The 19,170-nt window shown below is 55.7% G+C and overlaps 1 protein-coding gene across 6 annotated transcripts in view; it reads right to left on the reverse strand.

Annotated features, from left to right (window-relative positions):
- Window positions 1-3,034: 3,034 nt before the first annotated feature.
- The window catches only part of CCDC57 (coiled-coil domain containing 57), a 105,383-nt gene continuing 89,247 nt past the window's right edge, over window positions 3,035-19,170 (reverse strand). For all 6 annotated transcript variants that reach the window (XM_047832729.1, XM_047832726.1, XM_047832727.1 and 3 more), the window contains one exon: window positions 3,035-3,416. In XM_047832729.1, the coding sequence (XP_047688685.1) occupies window positions 3,214-3,416 (203 nt within the window). In that variant the 3' untranslated portion in view covers window positions 3,035-3,213. The remainder of the gene's footprint in view (window positions 3,417-19,170) is intronic.

Raw genomic sequence — 19,170 nt, forward strand, 5'->3', positions numbered from 1 at the left:
CTGCGCCCCGGGACCCGGCGCGCCGCCGCCAGTGGGGTGATGCGGCGCGCCGCCGAGCCGCCGGGACCCGGCGCGGGGGCGCGCAGGGCTGGGGGACCCGGCGCCCGGGGGGCGCCATGGGGGGCTCCGCATCACCCCCGCCCCCGGCTTCCGTGCCCCGCCCCCCGGGCCCGTGGCGCGGAACCGCCGGCGGCGCACGCGCAAGCGCAGGGGGTTGAGCCCGCAGCAGGCCCCCGCCCCCTCCCGGGGCCGCCCCCGGTCCTCGGGGGCCACGTGTGCGCGCCGCGCGGGTGAAGTTGGGCGGGGATGTGCTTGGGCCACTGTAGGGTCATCGTGGGGGCACGTCCGGGGCCGGCCGGACCCCCGAGAGGACGGAAGGGCCCCGGATCTGGCCGCGCGGAACCGGGCCGGGGGATGGGGGTGGGGGTGGGGGTGGGGGTGGGGGTGGGCTGGGCGGGACCCTCTCATCGCCGCGGCCAATCGGGGGCCGGGGGCGTGCGCGCCGGCCCAATGGCTGCGCACGAGTGGGCGTTGCTAAGCGATAGGGTGATGGGCCGGGCGGCGCGGCGGTCGTTGACCCCTGCCGAGGGCGCCCCGGGCGGGGTCACTGCCGGTCACCGCAGCGCGGCGTGGCCGGGCCTCCCCAACCTCGCGGGCCGGCGCGCGCGCGCCCCTCTGGCTCCCGGAGCCCGCGGGGTGGGGCGTGGCACGGACACCAATTGGCGCGGTGCGAACAAAGGCCCCCCCCTCCAACGGGCAGAGGTACCCGCGCGCGCACGTGGCCACTCGCCCCCACGGGCGCGCACACAACCGGCGGAGTCTCAAACCCTGCGTCTGGGCGCATTTTCCCTGCTCACGTGGTTACCGAACTTGCAAAAAGACCTAGGCTTCCAGACCAAAAAGAAACAGGCGGCCCGTCTAGGGGTCACCTGAGAGTCCAGGACGACCGCCATCCAGCCCTGGCGACCATGCCCTGCAGGGCCGGGCCACCTGATGGGCCCCCACGAGGGCTCTTTGTGAGGCCAGAAGAGCCCCTAGCGGTCCCTTGCATGGCCAGAGCCCCGCTGCTGCTTCGAAGCCACCTCATTGTCTGGAAATCAAACGCTGCTCTCTGGGCTCCATGGCGACCCCTTCCGCCTGGCTTTCAGGAGCCCAGGAGCTGTGTGGAGCAGGACACTGGCTAGGGACACTCAGGGACAGCACAGAACGGGATTGGCACCATGAGTCCCGACCACACAGCTTCACTTGGCCACGTGCCCCTGCATGTCCCACAGCGCTCACCAGCCCCGTTAGGTCCCATTGGCAGCTGGGTGCCGGGATGCTCCAGTCTCTCAGGTGGCATCCTGTCCCTGGGGGCTTCCCACCAGGAAAAGGGGTGGGGAGGGCCCCAAGGCCAACGGTTGAATTAATGTCCTGAACAACCTTCCCATGGTTTTTTTTTTCTCTTCCGATTTAATAATTTTTCAGATATCCTGCACCCCGGGTCAGGACTGGCTGGACCGTGCTGCACAATACTCGGGACTTTTGGTGACTTAAAGTATCCCAGGCTCACTTCCCGCTGGTCACTGCTGCCTGCCAGGGGCCCAGGTGATGGGGGCTGTTTCCAGGGTGACACAGCCTGGGAGGGAGGGCCTGGCTCTGCACCACAGAGACGGCTCGGGGACTCGCTCACGGGCTCTAAGGTGTCTCCATGGGAAGTGACAGGACATCTCTACCCAGTTTTTCAGCATAAAGAAGTCACACGGCCGTGCCCCACTTCTACAAACAGCAGAGCACCGGGACTCCTGCCACCCCTGGGCAGGGCCGCCTCCCGGCTGCTGCTGCTTCCTGGCATGTTGGGAATGACCCTCCGTTGCCTGGGCAGGCTCCTAGAAGTGTGGCCCCCTAGGACGAGCCTGCAGTAAGGGTGTCCCCCCATGCCTGTGTGTTCACATGGAGCTCAATGAAGCACGTTACAGAGGCACAAGATGGGGTAGGGGCCATTTCAAGCCCCTGGGACCTGGCCTGTGACCCCTCGGTCCTGCACCAGGTGGCTGCGTTGGACAAACACCACCACCACCGCCGTACGCGGCCTCACCTTGTGACGTGCATCTGCACACCCCCTACACCTGTGAGCCAGGCAGGCAGATGACGCCGTTCACATTTTACTCGAGGGCAAACTGAAGCCACAAAGGCCACGTGATGCATACAGGTCACACGGCAGCCCGGCAGCCCTCTCCTGTCCTCCTGGTTCAGTGACAGCAGGCAGCCCCAAAAGGGAAAGCCTCAGTGCAGAGCGCCCAGGCCACCTGAGGGCACAACCACGCTCTGCCCGGGGTTGGGGACAGGCTGTCTCCGTTTCTGAGCACGGCTGCAGGCAAAGAGTGCTCTGGCTGTGCCAACCAGGTGTGGACGCCAGGGGACAAAAAGGCCGAGGGCTCTGGATGAAGGGGGCAGCACATGCCCTGGCCTCCCCCACGCTGACCCCCGAGACCAGGGACCGTGGTCCCAACTGCTGAGTTCACTGCAGAATGCGCCCGCGGGTGTGAGGGATGTGCGCTTAGGACGTGGGGCGTTTCTCGGGCACCGAGGTGTGGCCGTGGTCTTGCGGTGCTTGGAGCCCAGGGGATCGGGCGCCCGGCTCCAGGCATCTGGGCGTCAGGAATGCCTCAGTGCGGGGTGGACGTGGGAGGCGCTGGAGTGACCCGCCGCCGTGTTGGCCTCACGGGGCCGGCTGAGGACCGGAAGGGCCACGTCCACCACAGCAGCTCCCTGACGTGAGCGCCCCGGCACGCAGGCCAGAGCTCGGGGACCCGGACTGGCCACGGGGGCTCACCCTGACCCCCAGCTTTCACCCTGGGGATGCTCCGTGTGCGGGCATTCTGCTCCCCATGTCCCCCACCACCCTCAGCGGGCTCTGGGGGGGGCCGTGGTGCCTGTGACCGCCCCCCACGCCCCCGCCGTGGAGGCCGGCCTGGACTCCTCTCACGTGGCACTCTCGCGCTGATGCCCTTTCCCAAGGGGGACAAGCAGACGGCTCCACGGCCCAGAGAGAGCACGGGAGGCACGGGCTTTAATGGCTCCAGGCTGGTCAGTGGGGCACCTCGGTGGCTCTGGGGAGCCTGCTCCGAAGCTCTCTGCCTGCACCCCACGCTCGTGCACACATGGATGCTTGCGCACTCACACCCCTGCCGCGTGATCGAAGCTTGGGGCCCCAAGCTCCGACAGGGGAACTCAGTCCTTTAAGTTGTAGTTACGGATCTTGGGGGGCCTCTGGCAGCATTTAGTTTTTGCAGGGTGAGCCCTGGCAGTTCTGGAGGGCCTGGCCTTGGCCTGGGCTTCTGTCTTCACCCCTTTGATGGCAAGGGCAGCCTGTGCGCCCACGGGGCTCCCGTCAGGGTGTCCGAGGCTGTCGGCTGCTGGAGGTGCTGTGAGCTCTACCAGAAGAACAGCAAGAGAAAAGCACGTCACACCACAAAGGGCAGGAAGGGGCAGGCAGCCGGGTGCCCAGGAAGCTGGGCTCCCCGAGTACGAGCCACTGTGTTTCTTACCGGTGGGACCCACACCCCCACACTGGGCACTGTCACCAGAGCCCGTCGGCCCAGAGGTCCTTCCAGGGAAGCCGTTCAAGGGCAGCAACTGTGCCCTGGGGTCCTGGGACACAAGGTCTCTGTGGGCACGTGCTCTCCAGCTGCACCGCAGGGCCCGGGCCTGACCCTCCACTGGGCACTCTGGGCATTTGGCCCTGAAAACGTCATCCCCTGCCGTGACCGTTTTGTAATGGGTCCCGGGGGGTCCTGAGGTTAATGGTTGACTCGTGGCCGGTCTCAGGCACTTCCCCAGCTGCCAGCTGCCCTCTGCATGCTGGCCATGCTTGCCAGGCACCTCCAGCCACCCAGCAGCCCCAACACACACGGCCAGGCACAGGCCAAGGACCTGGGAGCCGGACCACGCATCACAGGCATGGGCTGACACTCCGGGGCCACCCTTCCAAAGCACCCACAACAGCGCATCTGCACTAGGGCAGGGGAGGAGACTTTTGTTTTTCAAGCTTTTCTTATCTGCCAAGCTTTTAGAACTACAGATGTATTTCTTTTGTGCAAAAAAAAAAAAAGAAAGAAAAAAAAAAGAAAAAAAAGTTGTTATTAAGAAGCAGTTATAAGAGACAAGCTAGAGTGGCTCCCTCTCATGAGCTGGCCCAGCAGGGAGGGCCAGGACCTCCGGAGCCCTAGGAGGGTCCACGCTGGACGGGACCACCACCCCAGAGTGTACAGACGGGGAAAGGTGGGGTCTGGCAGCAGCATCTCGTGCGTGAGACACATGGGGGACACGCGTGCCATCTGCCCAGGGTGGCTGAGCCCGTCACCCTGGGCCCAGCCAGCACAGGACTGCGCACAGTATGAGCGGGGAACACTGGACGGTGGGGACCCACCCGGGTGAGACCTGAAGACAGGCAGATGGGACAGAAGAGGGCCAGCCTGCATCCGGTGATGTCCACTGCACTTCCCGATCGTGTCCCCAGTGCTGTGAGCTGCAGTTCGGGTCCCTGGCCCTCACCCGGAGCCCCTTCTGTCATCTCCAGCCACCTGGCTCCTTTCCCTGCAGCCTCCCCAGGGTCACACACCCTTAGGTCTCCCTCCTACGCCCTGGGACCGAATCCTGGGGCCAGGCCCTGCTCTCCTAGTGCCTGGCCTGCGATCACCAGGGTCCGGGGGTGGGGCGGTGGTGCGCTTGGTCCCTGGACGCTCCTGTGCCCCTCTCTGCTTCCCAAGGCCATGGCTGCTTCTCCCTCATGAAGGAAGGGCCTGTGTCTTTGGTTGTCCAACCCCGGACCTGTTTCTCCTGTGCACATGCTCTCCCGGCCTGCATCCTACAAGCAAACCCGCAGGCTCGGACTTCCAGGCAGCCCCATCCTGCTACCCTGCCCCCTCTCCGTCCCGTGATCCGCTTGGTTTCCTTCTGGAAGGCAGCAGCCAGTGGGGAGGGACAGGGTCACAACCCTGGGGGGCTCCTCCCGCCCCCCGCCCCCGCAACAGTGTTGGCACCATGTGCGGCCTTGGGGAAAAAGGCCAAGAAGACCGCCCACGGAGCCCTCCCTGAGGAGGAGGCAGATTCCTCCGGGGCAAGAGCAGTCCGGGCTCAGGCATGAAGCCGGACAGGTCAGGCCCGTTCATCCCTAGCACACACCCCATGACCATGATGTGTGTCTTCCCTGCTTAACCTGAGGTGTGCCCTCGAGCAGGCCTGTGGCTGCTTTGTGGAAACGCGGCCTCCTCCACGCTGCCCTTTTGATCCCTGCCCGAGCCACTCTGCAGAGCCCGGCCTGGGATTTCTCTCTCTGCTCTGGTCCTCATCAGGCTTCAGCGTCTGAGCACAGGACTGGCCTCCTGTGTGCAGCTGGCCCAGCTCCCACCCTCGGGAAAGCTCAGCGAGCTGCCCGAGGCCTCCAGCTGTGAACCGGTCCCCGTCTCGGAGGCTCCTGGGACTCTATGTACACGGGTGGCGCTGGTCCCAGCTCCCTGGGTGCTCAGGGTCACTGCTCAGCCCCCTTCTGACCTGGGGATGCTGCCTGGGGCGGGGGGGGGGGGGCGAGCTGCCCTGAGCACGTGCCACCTGGGCCTCAGAAGACTGCCGGAAGGGCCAGGCCCAGGGCTGTCCTCGCTCTCCAGAGCCTCCCCTGGGGCTGGGGGCGCTGCAGGCCTCAAGTCCCAGCCGTAGTCTTGGACGCAAGGGACGAGGTCTCTTTGGCTGGCTGCAGCCTCGGCTGGTCCCTCCGGGCCTTCAGCGTCCCCTCCCTGCCCCCGCACATCACCTGACACGCTGACGGACGCTGCTCCCACGGAAACCTCGCACCTGCTTCCGTGGGAGCCCTCGCGCCCCTGGGTTCAGCCCTTCTCAGTCTCCTTGCCCCTCATCCCAAACGCCCTTTTTGATTAGTGGTTATGAGTTAGGTTATGTCCTGCTCCCCAAAACCTTCCAAGGCTTCCTGGCATGTTGGGATGGAACCCAAGCCTCTAGCGAACAGCGGATGTTGAGTAGCCTGGCTTCCCGACCCCGCGTGTCCGGAAGCTGCAAGCTTCTTCCCAGGGCTCTGGGCCTGACCTGAGTGACCCTGCAGGAACTGCTGTCCGCCCTTGGTGCAGAGGCTCCGGGCACACATTCCTGGACTCAGCAGGTGGAGGGGGGGGTGAACAGGAGACCCCAGATCCTTCCTCGAGCTGCTCCTGGCCTTGGGCTGGGGGCACTGATCACAGACCAACCTCCTTGTGAAACATACCAGCTTCTCTGTGCTGTCCCGTTCCTTCCTGAGGTTAACACCCAGCACCAACCCCTAATCGCTCCTTCCTAATATTTTCAGGGCTCCCCCTGCCCCCGGTTCTGAGCTTACCCAGGCCTGTCTACTGGGGCCTCTCAGTGTGGCCCAGTGTGGCTCCTGTCCTAGGCCTGGGAGCACACTGGGGCCCCAAGGAAGGGAATTTAGGGGAAATGCTCCGTGAGTACAGGCCTCGAAGAGAGGCCAGTTCTGGCCTCGTCCAGGGCCGCCTTGTCCAAGGTGGGCAGGCAGGACCTGGAGAGCAGTCCCTGCCTTCCACGTGGACTCTGTGCCCTCTCCAGGGCCTGAAGCTCAGCTGTACAGGAGAGAGGTGCTGAGAGAGGCCTGAGGTGGGGCGGGCGGGGGGCAGGTGTGTGGGTGCAGGGGCGGGGGGCAGGGCCAGGGCAGCGAGAACTGGAGATCAGGGAGGGAGCAGAGAGCGGTGGCCAGGAAGTGAAGCCTGGCTTGCCCCCAACCTGGAAGGCAGAGGCGACAGCAGAAAGAAGCCTCTGGGCCCCAGAAGGGAAAGAAGGCACACAGAGCACGCCGGAGGTGTGCGAAGGCTGAACTGGCTTCCGGACACCGGGGCCGTGCTTGTCTCTGCCCTCACCCAGGACCCGGGGCTGCGTTCGGACAGCAGGCCTGTGAGGCGCTGGGTGGGGATGGCAGAAGGTCAGGGGCGACCAGATGGGACGGGGCGGGTTCTGATCTGCCTTCTTCCCACAGATCTAAGCCTAAACACTAGGTACACAAGGTAAGCTTCGCACTGTCCACGGGGACCATGGCAGGTCCTCTCCCGTCAGCCAGGCAGGCTCGCCCTCTGTCGCTCACTCTCCCTCTCCCTCTCCCTCTCCTCTCTCTCCCTCTCCCTCTCCCTCTCCCTGCTCCAGGCGGCCGGGGACCCTCACACGTTAGGGGCTGCTGGTCCTCATGCCCCCCTGCCCCCCCCCCCCCCCTCCCGTGGCAGTGAGCTGCCCTCCACCTCTCTTGGCAGGGGAGCAGCTGTGAGCGGCTGAGGCAACACTCTCCTTTTCCACGAAAATGAGGCCCCTTGGGAGGACGGCCCCTCGGCCATGGGCACACAAGTTGCCATCGTGCTCAAGGCGCTGTGAGCCACTGTGGCCACAGGCCTCCCCACACCGGACCAGGCCCTCAGGTTGCTCTCTGGACGTCTGGTGATGGCCTTCGGGACCCCACGGCAGCTTTCGGGTAGCCCAGGGGGAGGGGCAAAGGGACAGAGCCGCGAAGAGCAGGCACAGCTCCATCAGGTGGCCGGCGGGCCTCCTCCGCTGCTCCCTGTTGGATTTCAGCCGTGGTGGGCAGCAGGGCGGCCAGAGGAGGTGGCTCCCAGGGGCCTTTCCCTTCGGCAGGGTTGAGCACGTGAGGACAAGTGTCACGTGTGCCGAGTCCCGACGCGCAGCCAGACGGGGCTCTGAGCGAAGCTTTTTGTGCACACGCCTGCCTCATCCTCCACAGGGGCTGTGGTGACCCCGGCCTGCCCGCCACCACCGACCAACGCAAAGGGAGAGCGGGTGGCGCCCACCCCCCAGGTGAGGAGCGTGGGCTGCACTGGAGGCTGCCTGGAGGAAGCGGCCGAGACAAACTAACTGGAGACTGCTGTATCACGAGTTGAACTTGGGGCGGTCAGTCCCAAGTCTGGGCAGTTCCCATTTGCCTGGCTCCTCACGGAAGAGCAGCCCCGGCCTCACTGGGGAGGCAGGACCGGGCTCACGGCCTCCGTCGCGGTGCTGGTGCTTGGTAAATGAAAGCAAATCCGATGAATGTGTGCTTCCTCCCCCCCCCCCCTCGGGCCGCACCCCGCCATCTCTGCCCTGAGACGTGAGCCTAGGAGAAGCCAGATGGCAGGGCGGCCCTCTGCCCACGAAGCCCGGGGCCCCGAGCTCGGCTCGGCTTCCAGCCAGCTACCTGTGGGCTGGTCTGTGACACCGGAGGCCAGCAGACGGCAGGGCTGCGGGGACCGGTGATCTGGCCCAGCCGGGGGTGCCCAGCCCAGGATCTGGGTGGAGGTTAGGTGTCCCGGGCTCCCGGCTCCGTGCTCCCGGACAGCACCTGCTCCCATCAGTCCCGGCACAGCGCCTACCCCCTGGGCCGGAAGGTAGAGGGTCGGCCCCTGCCCAACCACTCTGGGAGGGGCCGGCGGAACCACGTTCCGGCCTCAGCGGCCTGCAGTGCTTCTGGGTGCTCTCCAGCGGACGTTTCCAGAACAGGCTCTTCTACAGAAAAGGGGGGCTGGCTCCAGGGCCTGGGGTCACCATGTGGACGCCCAGGCAGTATCACTCTGGCTGCTCTCAGAGGTGAAAGTTCGTATCAGAAAATGCAATAGCCTTCCTAGGAAAGGCCCTGTCTGCCTCCCGTAGCGATCGGGGACCTGTTCCCAACCTCCCCGGCTTCTGTGCGTACTGCTTTAGGGGCACATAAACCAGAGCAGTGAGCCACTACCATCCTGTGAGTCAGTGGCCAGAGGTTAGCCTCTCGGCCAGGTTAGCTCCTCTGTCCAGCACGTTGCGGGCAAATGGCCAAGGCTGCCGGCCTGCGTTAGCTCCCGGGTCAGTGAACTGTAAATGCCGCAGACAGGACAGAGCCTGGTGGGGTGTGAACCCCCGAGCTGTGCCCCCTTCTGCGGACAGCTGGGCTTCCCGCTCGTCCACAGGGTTCCCTCATCCCCACGGGGACCAGGTCACAGAGTGAGCTACAAAAGCCGCACATCCGTAGCGGTTCCCATCGACGGCCTGAAACAAAGGCATCCCACGTGCCCGTGTGTGACGCTGCATCGTCGGGACTGCGGTGACTCCGGCAGACTGAGATACAGGTGAGGAGCGCGTGCGGCGGTGCAGAGAGCACGTGTGGTGGAGCCTTCCACGCGCCGGAAACCTGGTCACAGGAGCCGAAGACGCCCCGGAAATACCTGTCACTGTCCTTCCCGAGGCACAGGAACAAGCTCCTCCCTCCCAGTCACAGTCACGGTGTTCCTGCACCCACCGCAGGGCCGGAGGGTGTCCTCCCGGAGCGTGACGGTGGAGGACAGACTCTGGAGGAGGCAGAACTTACACGAAGCCTCCGCGTCCTTGTGCCGAGTTCTCAGACACGAACCTCTAAACACCTGCAGGGACTCGGACACGAGGGTTTGTTAAGCAAGGGGGAAACAAACCCAGTTTTATAGAAGGGTCTACACTGAAAACCCTCTCGGGAGAAGTGCTGACATAAGGAGAGAAACAGATCCAGCAGAAGCTCCAACGGGCCTGAGCAACAGGGAAATCAGAACCCTGAGAACGACACCAGCGACCCAACGTGAGGGTTCCAGCCGGCGGGGGGGGGGGGGGGGGGGGGTGTCTCGGAACCCGGCAGGGCTGCACGAACGTGGTTGGGAATCAGTGACGCTAAGACAAAATCAGAACATGAAACTTGTAACACAGCAGAAGCCAGCTGGACTTTTCCCATGAAAAACAGGAATGGGGAAGAAGGAAACAAAGAAAGAAAGTAGAGCAGAAAAATGAAATCCCAGAGGCAAGAATTTAATAAATACAAATAAGTTAAGCTTGCTAATGAAGATAAAAAACTCTCAGACTAATTTAAAAAAAAAAAAACCCAAGGTCCCATGAGATGTTGTGTGGAGGACCCATTTAAAATAAGACACACAAGGGGCGCCTGGGGGGCTCAGTCGGTTAAGCGTCCGACTTCGGCTCAGGTCACGATCTCGCGGTCCGTGAGTTCGAGCCCCGCGTCGGGCTCTGTGCTGACAGCTCAGACCCTGCAGCCTGTTTCCGATTCTGTGTCTCCCTCTCTCTCTGACCCTCCCTTGTTCGTGCTCTGTCTCTCTCTGTCTCAAAAGTAAATAAACATTAAAAAAAAAATAAAATAAGACACACAAAATTTAAAACTAAAAAAATAAAACACGATGATACAAGTGTCATCACCGGGGAATAAGGACTCTGTACTGGTACAGGTCTGGCTTCAGAGTATATCTGAAAACAACTGACAGAGCTACAAGGGAAAAACAGATAATTCAGCACAGGCACATGGAGACTGTAACTTGTCCCTACTGCTCACAGACAGACAAACCCACGCAGAGGTGGCAAAGGTTAATCGAATTGATTTGCCTGAGTTATCAGACACACAGACATCTAAACCGATGGGTAGAGAACAGAATTTCTTCTTCAGCAAATGGACCATAGGCAGAATCGGACCACATATCAGACCTGCCACAGAGCAAGTCTCAATTCCTTCCAGGCATAATGCAATAAAATTAGACACCAATAGCAAACCCTCCAGGGTCCCTTCAGATGTGAAACTGACATCACATTACGGATTCATCCTTGAGTTAGAAAGGAATCCATAAAATGAATTAAGAACTATTCAGAACTGAGTCCCAGAATTTGCAGGACACAGCTGAGACCCACTTCTTGGGGACCACAGCAGCTCACCCGCAAGGAGGTGAGCTACACCTCCAGCAGCAGAAGCCAGAGAGAAAGCAACACAACAAACTGAGGGAAACAAGACGTAAAATTGTGAAGGTAGAGGCGGACTTCAGTCAAACAGAAAAGCCCCGAGGAAAACCGCAGACAGAACATCAACGGAGCCCAAACTGTTGCCTGTGGCGACGAGAACTTCTGCCAAGACTGTCCCAAACAAGGGGCAGCAAATAAACACAGCAGGGGATAACTGGGCACAAGTGAGTGTCAACAACAGCTACCCACTAACTAGTACACTGATAAAACCTGGAAACAACAGAAAACTCCAAAATCACAACCAAAAGACAGCATTTGAAATATCCAGTAACTATTAAGGAAATTGAACTGTTGAGTAATTCTCTTCCCAAAGGCCCCAGGCTCAGATGGCTTCACAGGGGGTTCTACTGAATTTTCACAGAAACCAGATTTTCAAGGGACAGTATGTTTCCATCTTATGCAAATTATTCAGAAAAGTAAAAAAGAGTGTGAGATGCCTGGCCAGTTTTATTCCCAAACCATACAAGGACAACGCACGAGACACTTACAGGCCGATTTAACTTGTAAACATAGCTACAAAAACTATATATAAACATTATCAAATCAAATCAACCAAGTATTAAAGCAGAACACCGTTATCAAGTAAAGTTTACCTCAGTAACGCAAGGCTGGCTTATTTTCGGAAAATCTACCACCATATTTTGCCACACTAATAAATGAAAAAGAAAATGTTTACCAGGATCAACGCCAAAAAAAAAAAAAACAAACAAAAAACCTGATCAGGCTTAACACCTATTTGTGATGAAAACACTTAGTAAATCAGGAGTATAAGGGACAGGTTTAGTTTGACAAAGGCTGCATTTTAAAAGTGCAGCAGTCACATTTAGTGCCGAACCCGGCCTCACCACCTTCAGGTTCACGGGTGGCAGAGATGCCCGCCGCGTGGGTGCGGGAACCTCTCCGGAGAACCGCACCCACCTTGTGAGTGTAGTGTCCGGAACGGCAACGAAACTCCAAACAAGACTGCCTCCGGTTTCGTAAGTGAGCTCTCCCTGGAACGCAGCCAGGTCCCTTATCACATCTGTGGCTGGAGGGGCTGCTGGTTCCCGGTGGCCTTCCCTTAGCAAGGGGACAGGGGTGTGACCTAACTGTGCAGTGTTCTCCAGAGATGGAATAAACCGCTTACGAGCCCAGAAAACCGATGTTACACCCGAAACTAATAGGAAATCGTTTGCCAATTATACTTCAATAAAAAAACCACAGAGAGAAAGCGAAAGCGGGTTTGTTCTATAAACTGGGCTTAATGTTTTTTTTTTAAGTCGAGGTACTTCTTCAAACCGTGTGTGCAGGCCTGAGGTGTCGGCAGTTCGGGCCGGGACGAGGGTAGGAGCTCGAGGCTCCTTCGTCCTCGAGGCGGCCCAGGGACTCCTGAGGCCTGAGCAGCCCGGGCCGCTGGGAGGGCCCTGCCTGCGGTGATGGCCTTCCCCAGGGAGCTCCTAGCTTCCACCGAGCAGAGTAATTAGGAGAGCCGGGCAAATTGATAAGGGTTCCGCAACCAGCGGATGGTGGTGTCACCGTGGGGGAGCCCGTTCTGCTGTGACGCGCTCGGCTGCCCTATGCTAGGAACGGAGAGCAAATGCGTGGCCGTGGGGCAGGAGAGACCGAACGGCAACGTTCGCCGGGAAACTTCACTGGACCACAGCTGCTCCCCGATGTGTGGGTGACGCTGACCACAGCTGCTCCTTATTTTAAAAACAGTTTCGGGGCGCCTGGCTCAGTCGGCTGAATGTCTGACTTCGGCTCGGGTCACAATCTGTGAGTTCGAGCCCCACATCGGGCTCGCTGCTGTCCGAGCAGAGCCTGCTTGGGAGGTCTGTCCCCCTCTCTCTGCCCCTCCCCCACTTGCACGTGCACACGCATGTTCTCTCTCAAAAGTAAACATTAAAGAAAACAATTAAAAAGTTCCTATTGAGTTACAGCTTACAGGCAACAAAATGCGCCCATTTGGGGCCCCTGGGTGCTTCGGTCAGTTGAGCGTCTGACTCTTGATTTCAGCTCAGGTCTTAATCCCAGGGTCACGGGATTGAGCCCCATGTCACACCCTGTGTGGAGCGTGGAGCTTGCTTGGGTCTGTCTCTGTCTCTGTCTCCTTCTCTGCCCCTCTCCCAGACTCAAGCTCTAAAAAATTTTTTTGATGCGCCCATTTTTTTAAATTTTTTTTTTCAACGTTTATTTATTTTTGGGACAGAGAGAGACAGAGCATGAACGGGGGAGGGGCAGAGAGAGAGGGAGACACAGAATCGGAAACAGGCTCCAGGCTCCGAGCCATCAGCCCAGAGCCCGACGCGGGGCTCGAACTCACGGACCGCGAGATCGTGACCTGGCTGAAGTCGGACGCTTAACCGACTGCGCCACCCAGGCGCCCCCGATGCGCCCATTTTTAAGTGCACATTTCAACGGCGTTTATCTATGTACGGAACGTTTTCATCACCCTGCAGCCCCAACCAAGCACTGACCGGCCTTTTGTCGCTACTGGTCCAGACCGGCCTTCTAGAATACACTAGGTGCTTTTTAAAGTCTGGTTCTTCCGGAGACCAAAGAAATGTTTCTTGGGATTCATTCATGCTATCTTGGGTATGCTAGCTCTTTTACTTGGGGAGCAGCGTTCCATTACACGGCGGCACCCTTGGGTATCCCATCCATCTGGGGGTGGGTACTTGTGTCGCCCCCTATGTGGGCAGGTCATGAATGAAGCTGCTGTGAACACTGATGCTAAAGTCTCCGGGCGCATGGATAGTTCTTTTTTTTTTTTCTATTTGAGAGACAGAGCGTGGGCAGGGGAGGGGCAGAGAGAGAGGGAGAGAGAATCCCACGCAGGCTCCACGTTGTCAGCGCAGAGCCCGATGTGGGGCTCGAACCCACGAACCGTGAGATCATGACCCGAGCCAAAATCAAGAGTCAGATGCTCGACCGACTGAGCCACCCAGGTGTCCCGGAGCTTGGATGTTTCTATTACTTCTGCACGGTTACCTCAGAACGGAGCGGCTGCGTCGTGCAGTGAGCGTACGTGTAACTTTTTAAGAAGCTGGCAAACCGCTTACCAGAGTAGTGGCACCATATTGGGTGCTGCCACAGTGTGTGTTTGGGTTCCCACTGCTCCACATCCCTCTACCACTTGATATTGTCAGGCCTTGAAATTCTTGTGGTCATTCGAGCCAACGTGTAGGGGCACATCGTTGTGGTTTCAATGTGCATTTCCCTGATAACCAATAATGTGGAGCATCTTTTGTGGGCTTATTGGCCACCTAATTATCTTCTTTTGTGACGAATCACTGAATTCTATTCCTGAAACCAATACTGCACTGTATGTTAACTACAATTTCAATAAAAACCCTCCAAAAGCCAAAAATATCTTTCAAAAATTGTCTTTTCAAGGAGTTTCAAGTATTTTATTGTATTTGTTTCTTATCGACTTTGTATGTTCTGGATACACGTCCTTGACGCACACGGCGTCTCTCCCAGCCTGAACCTTGTTTTCCCGCCGTCCGTACGGTGCCACTGGACAAGCGGAACTCTGCGCTGTTGATGGGGAGTCCCACCTATCAGTGTTTTCATTTATGGTTCAGACTTTTTGTACCCCAAGGGATCTCTCTCTGCCTATCCAAAGTCACAAAGATTCTCTACTGTGTTTTTTCTAGAAGTTTTATAGTTTTAGCTATTATGTTTAGGCTTATAATAGATTTTGGCTTTTTTTTTTAAGCAGGCTTCACGCCCAGGGCGGAGCCCAACGTGGGACTTGAACTCACAGGACCCCGAGTCAAAACCTGAGCTGAGATCAAGAGTTGGACGCTCAACCGAATGAGCCCCACAGGCTTCGTTTCTGTATTTGGTATAAGGGAAGGGTTGGGGTTCACCCCCCCCCATGTGCATGTGTAGTTCTTCCAGCACAATTTATTGAAGCAACTATCCTTTCTCCTTAAATTACCATAGAATCTTTGCATTAACCAAAAAATCAGTTAGTGTGTGTGTGTGTGTGTGTGTGTGTGTGTGTGTCTGTGTGTCTACCCACTCCTCCCTGGACATGTGTATACTTTGCCAAAACCACGCTGTCACGATCACTGTGCCTTTACCCTGAGTCTCACGATTAGGTAAAATCCTTCAACTTCGTTCTTTGTCGAGACTGCTTTGGCTATTCTACATCCTTTGCATTTCTGTGTAAGTTTTAATTTTTGATCTCAATTTTAAAAAGCCTACTGGTGTTTTGACTGGGATTGTGGTAAGTGTATAGACACATTTTGGAAGAAATGACATCTTCACACCGAGTCTTCCAGTCCATGAAGATGGTATGTCTCTCCATTATTTAGGTCCTAATTTTCTCTGCAGTGGTCTTCTTTGGTGCACAGATACTTCGTTTAGTATATCCCTAAGGACTCCATAGTTTTGGATGCTACTGTAAATGGCATTCTTACTGCCTTCCAATTCTCATTGCTATGTACAGAAAGATAACCGATGTGGCACCTTGACCTCGTATTCTGGGCCTTTACTAAAGTCGCTTCTTAGTTCTCATAGGTTTTTTGTTTTGTTTTGTTTTTGTTTTGTTTTTAAGGCTCCTTAGGATTTTCTATGTACTGATCACACAGTATGTGAATAAACACAGCTTACTTCTTTGGCACTCTGCGTGTCTGCCCCCCCCCCACCCCTACTCTTGTTCTGCTTTATGCCGAAGTTGGGGCCGGCAGCGCCGTGTGGGGTGGAGGTGGTCAGCACTGGCATTGCCTTTGCCCTCGGTGATACGCCAGCTGCGGGCTTTCTCTAAGAGCCCTTTGTCAGACCAAGGGAGTTCTCTAGCCTGCATCTGCTGGCTTCCTCCTCTTCTGGCCTGCTCACCTTTCTATTTCTTCTTGAGTCAGTTTCGGTAACTTTGGTCTTTCGGAGACTCTGCCAATTTTATGTAGGTCAACTTGTCAAACTACCGGCACGTGGTTGTTCTTCTTCCAGTGTTGTCTCCTTAATATCTACAGGACCTACAGTGACATCCCCCCCTCTCACTCACGACACAACTTGTAGAGCCACCGTTTTATCTGAGTCAACAGCACTGCGCGTTTGTCAGTTTTGTTGATATTTTTCAAAGAATCAGATTTGGTCTGATTTCCTGTATAATTTTTCTCCTCTCTATCTCACTGTTCCCTTTTACCCGTATTCTTTCCTTCCATAAACTCTGGATTTAATCTGTTCTTATTTTTCTAGCTTTTTATGGCAGAGGTGTAGATTACCGACTTTAGACCAGTGTTCTCTCAAAGAAGCATTTAAAGGCTTAAGTTTCTAACTACTACCTGTGATTTCTTCTTTGACCCATGAGTTACTTAGAAGCGTTCTGTTTAGGGGCGCCTGGGTGGCTCAGTCGGTTAAGCGTCCCACTTCAGATCAAGTCACGACCTCACGATTGGTGGGTTTGTGCCCCACGTTGGGTTCTGTGCTGACGGCTCAGAGCCTAGAACCTGCTTCGGATTCTGTGTCTCCCTCTCTCTCTCTCTGCCCCTCTCCTGCTCACACTCTGTCTCTCAAACATGAATCAATGTTAAAAAAAAATTAATAGAAGCATTCTGTTAATTTTCACATTTTTTGGACATTTTTCTGCTCTGTTCTTGATTTCCAATTTAATAGTTTTGTGGCCAGTAAATACAGTCTGTATGACTTCAATCTTTTCAAATTTACTGAGACTAGTTTTATGGCTCAATATATATGGTCTATTCTGTCGAATGTTCCACATGCACCCGAAAAGAATCTGTGTTCCGCTGTTGTTTTTAGAGGGGTCCACACCTGTCATTTAGGTCAGGCTGGTTGACAATGTTGAAATCCTCTATATCCTCACTGGTTTTCTACTTGTTCTGCTCATTACTGATAGAGAAGTCCTAAAGTCTCCGAGTATAATTATGGACTTCTCTGTACAGTAAAACCTTGGTTTGCGAGCATCATTCGTTCTGGAAACATGCTTGTAATCCAAAGCACTTGTATATTAAAGAAATTTCCCCATAAGAAATAACGGAGGCTCAGATGATTCATTCCACAACCCCCAAATATTCACATAAAAATGATTACAATACTGTCATAGAATACAAAATAATAAAGAAACTACAAAATATAAAGAAAAAACCAACAAACTAACCTGCACTTAACTTTGAAAAACTTAGTGGCTGGTGTGAGGGAGACGAGAGGAGGGTTATTGTGTAGGACGACTTTCACTGTCGCTAACGGAATCCCTGCTATCTATTGGCTCAATGGAGTCTTTCTCTTTTCGTGCAGTTTTAACTAGAAACCTATCCAATGACATTTGCCTTTGCCCCCCTTTGAGGCTTTCACGGAAACGTGACGTTGCGTTGCGTTGTTGTTAACACTCGTTGCTCCCACTGTTACGGCCTTATTCAGGTGGTGCTTTTCTAGAAGATTTTGCACTGTTTCCCACATTTTACACATCTCCCTAACCTCATTTGAAGTGAGGGATTCCTCTGCCCTTTTCTCCTCCTTCTATGCAGACAAGAGGCAGACGTAGACTTCTTATAAAATCTTGCCGTTTCGGCCACTCACGTATCTCGTTCGTACTTCTCGATGATTTTCTTCTAAACTTCCCCTGTAGGCGTCTCCTTCTTCTTACCCCCTCTCTGTTCAAGCTTTTCCTGCATGGGGGCCGTTGCATACACTTACACGGATGTTGACTCAGTACAGTATTAATAACCTCTTGTCATGTTCTGTATTTAATGTAACTGGCAATGAGGCAGCAGAGGAAAGGGTCTCTATCTGCAGGCAGCCTGACCGAGAATGAAGCAAAGCCTTCCTAAGCTCACTCTTGTCCGGAAAAGCAAAGGACTGTCCACAGGTGCTTTGAAGTGACAAAAAGACACTAGTGCCAGTTGTGGGCACCTTCCAACGTTCTGAAAAATCACTGATTTCAGCCAAATACCGTGGTCTGAGACCCAGCATCTGAGCATGGGAAATGATCACCCACAGTCCCGCAGCAAGACAGGGAGAGGGAGAGGGAGAGGGAGAGGGAGAGGGAGAGGGAGGGGGAGAGGGACCAATGGTTCAGCTGTGATCATGTGACGTTCGGTGTCACGCATGACTCGTATTGTAAGACCTCACTGGTTTATCGAGTTGCAATTTATTAGAAATGTTTGCTCGTCTTGCGGAACCCTCGCAGAACAAGTTACTTGTGATCCAAGGTTTTACCGGATTTCCTTTCATTTCTGTGTTTTTAAATTGCATGTGCTTTACAGCTCTCTTATTAGGAGCACACACATTTAGGATGTTATGCCTTCCTTCTGTATCATCGTGAAACGTCCCTTTTTACCTCAGGTTAATATTCCTTACGGGGAAGTCTACTTTGCCTGATGTGAAATAGCCATCCAGCCTTCTTAATCTGTATCTACAATTAAAGTGGTTTTTTCTTTTTTAATTTATCCTGGGAGTGTGCACATGCGTACAAGTGGGGGAGGGGCAGAGAGAGAAGACCGAGAGAATCCCAAGCAGTCTCCATGCTCAGTGTGGAGTCTGATGTGGGGCTTGATCTCATGAACCCGTGAGATCATGACCTGAGCCAAAATCAAGAGTCACACGCTTAACTAACTGAGCCACCCAGGTGCCCCTCAACACGATTGGTTTTAAATGTACCTTCTTGGGGCGCCTGGGTGGCTCAGTCGGTTGAGCATCCGACTTTGGCTCAGGTCATGATCTCACGGTTCGTGGGTTCAAGCCCCATATCGGGCTCTGTGCTGCCAGCCCGCAGCCTGGAGCCTACTTCGGATTCTCTGTCTCCCTCTCTCTCTGTTCCTCTCCAGCTCACACTACCTCTCTTTCTCAAAAATAAATAAAGATTAAAAAAATAACAATAAAATAAATGTACCTTCTTGCTAAATTGTTTTCTATTTATCTTATCTGTCCATCTGTCCTTTGTTCCCTTTTTCCTCCTTTTTTTGGCTACATTTGGGCTGATTTTTTTTTTAAGATTCATTCATTCATTCATTCATTCATTCATTCATTCATTCATTCAGAGAGAATCCCAAGCAGGCTCCACACTATCACCGTGGAGCCTGGAGCAGGGCTCGATCTCATGAACCATGAGATCACGACCTGAGCCGAAACCGAGAGTTAGACACTTAACTGACTGAGCCATCCAGGCGCCCTGGGATTGATGTTTTTTATTCCATTTTGTCTGCACCTCCGTACTACTGGCTATACTTCTTTGTTGCTGTTGTTTTCTCTCGTCTTAGAATGGCTGTTCTGTGGTTTCCGATGTGCGTTTGTAACTTCTCTCGTTCTGCTGTGACACAACGCTGCACAATGTCATGCGTGAGAGCCTCCCAAGGGCACACCTCCTCCTCCCCTTCCCACGTGTGCCGTCTGTCATACATTTTGCTT

This window comes from Prionailurus viverrinus, chromosome E1 (genome assembly GCF_022837055.1).
Source record: "Prionailurus viverrinus isolate Anna chromosome E1, UM_Priviv_1.0, whole genome shotgun sequence".
NCBI lineage: Eukaryota > Metazoa > Chordata > Mammalia > Carnivora > Felidae > Prionailurus > Prionailurus viverrinus.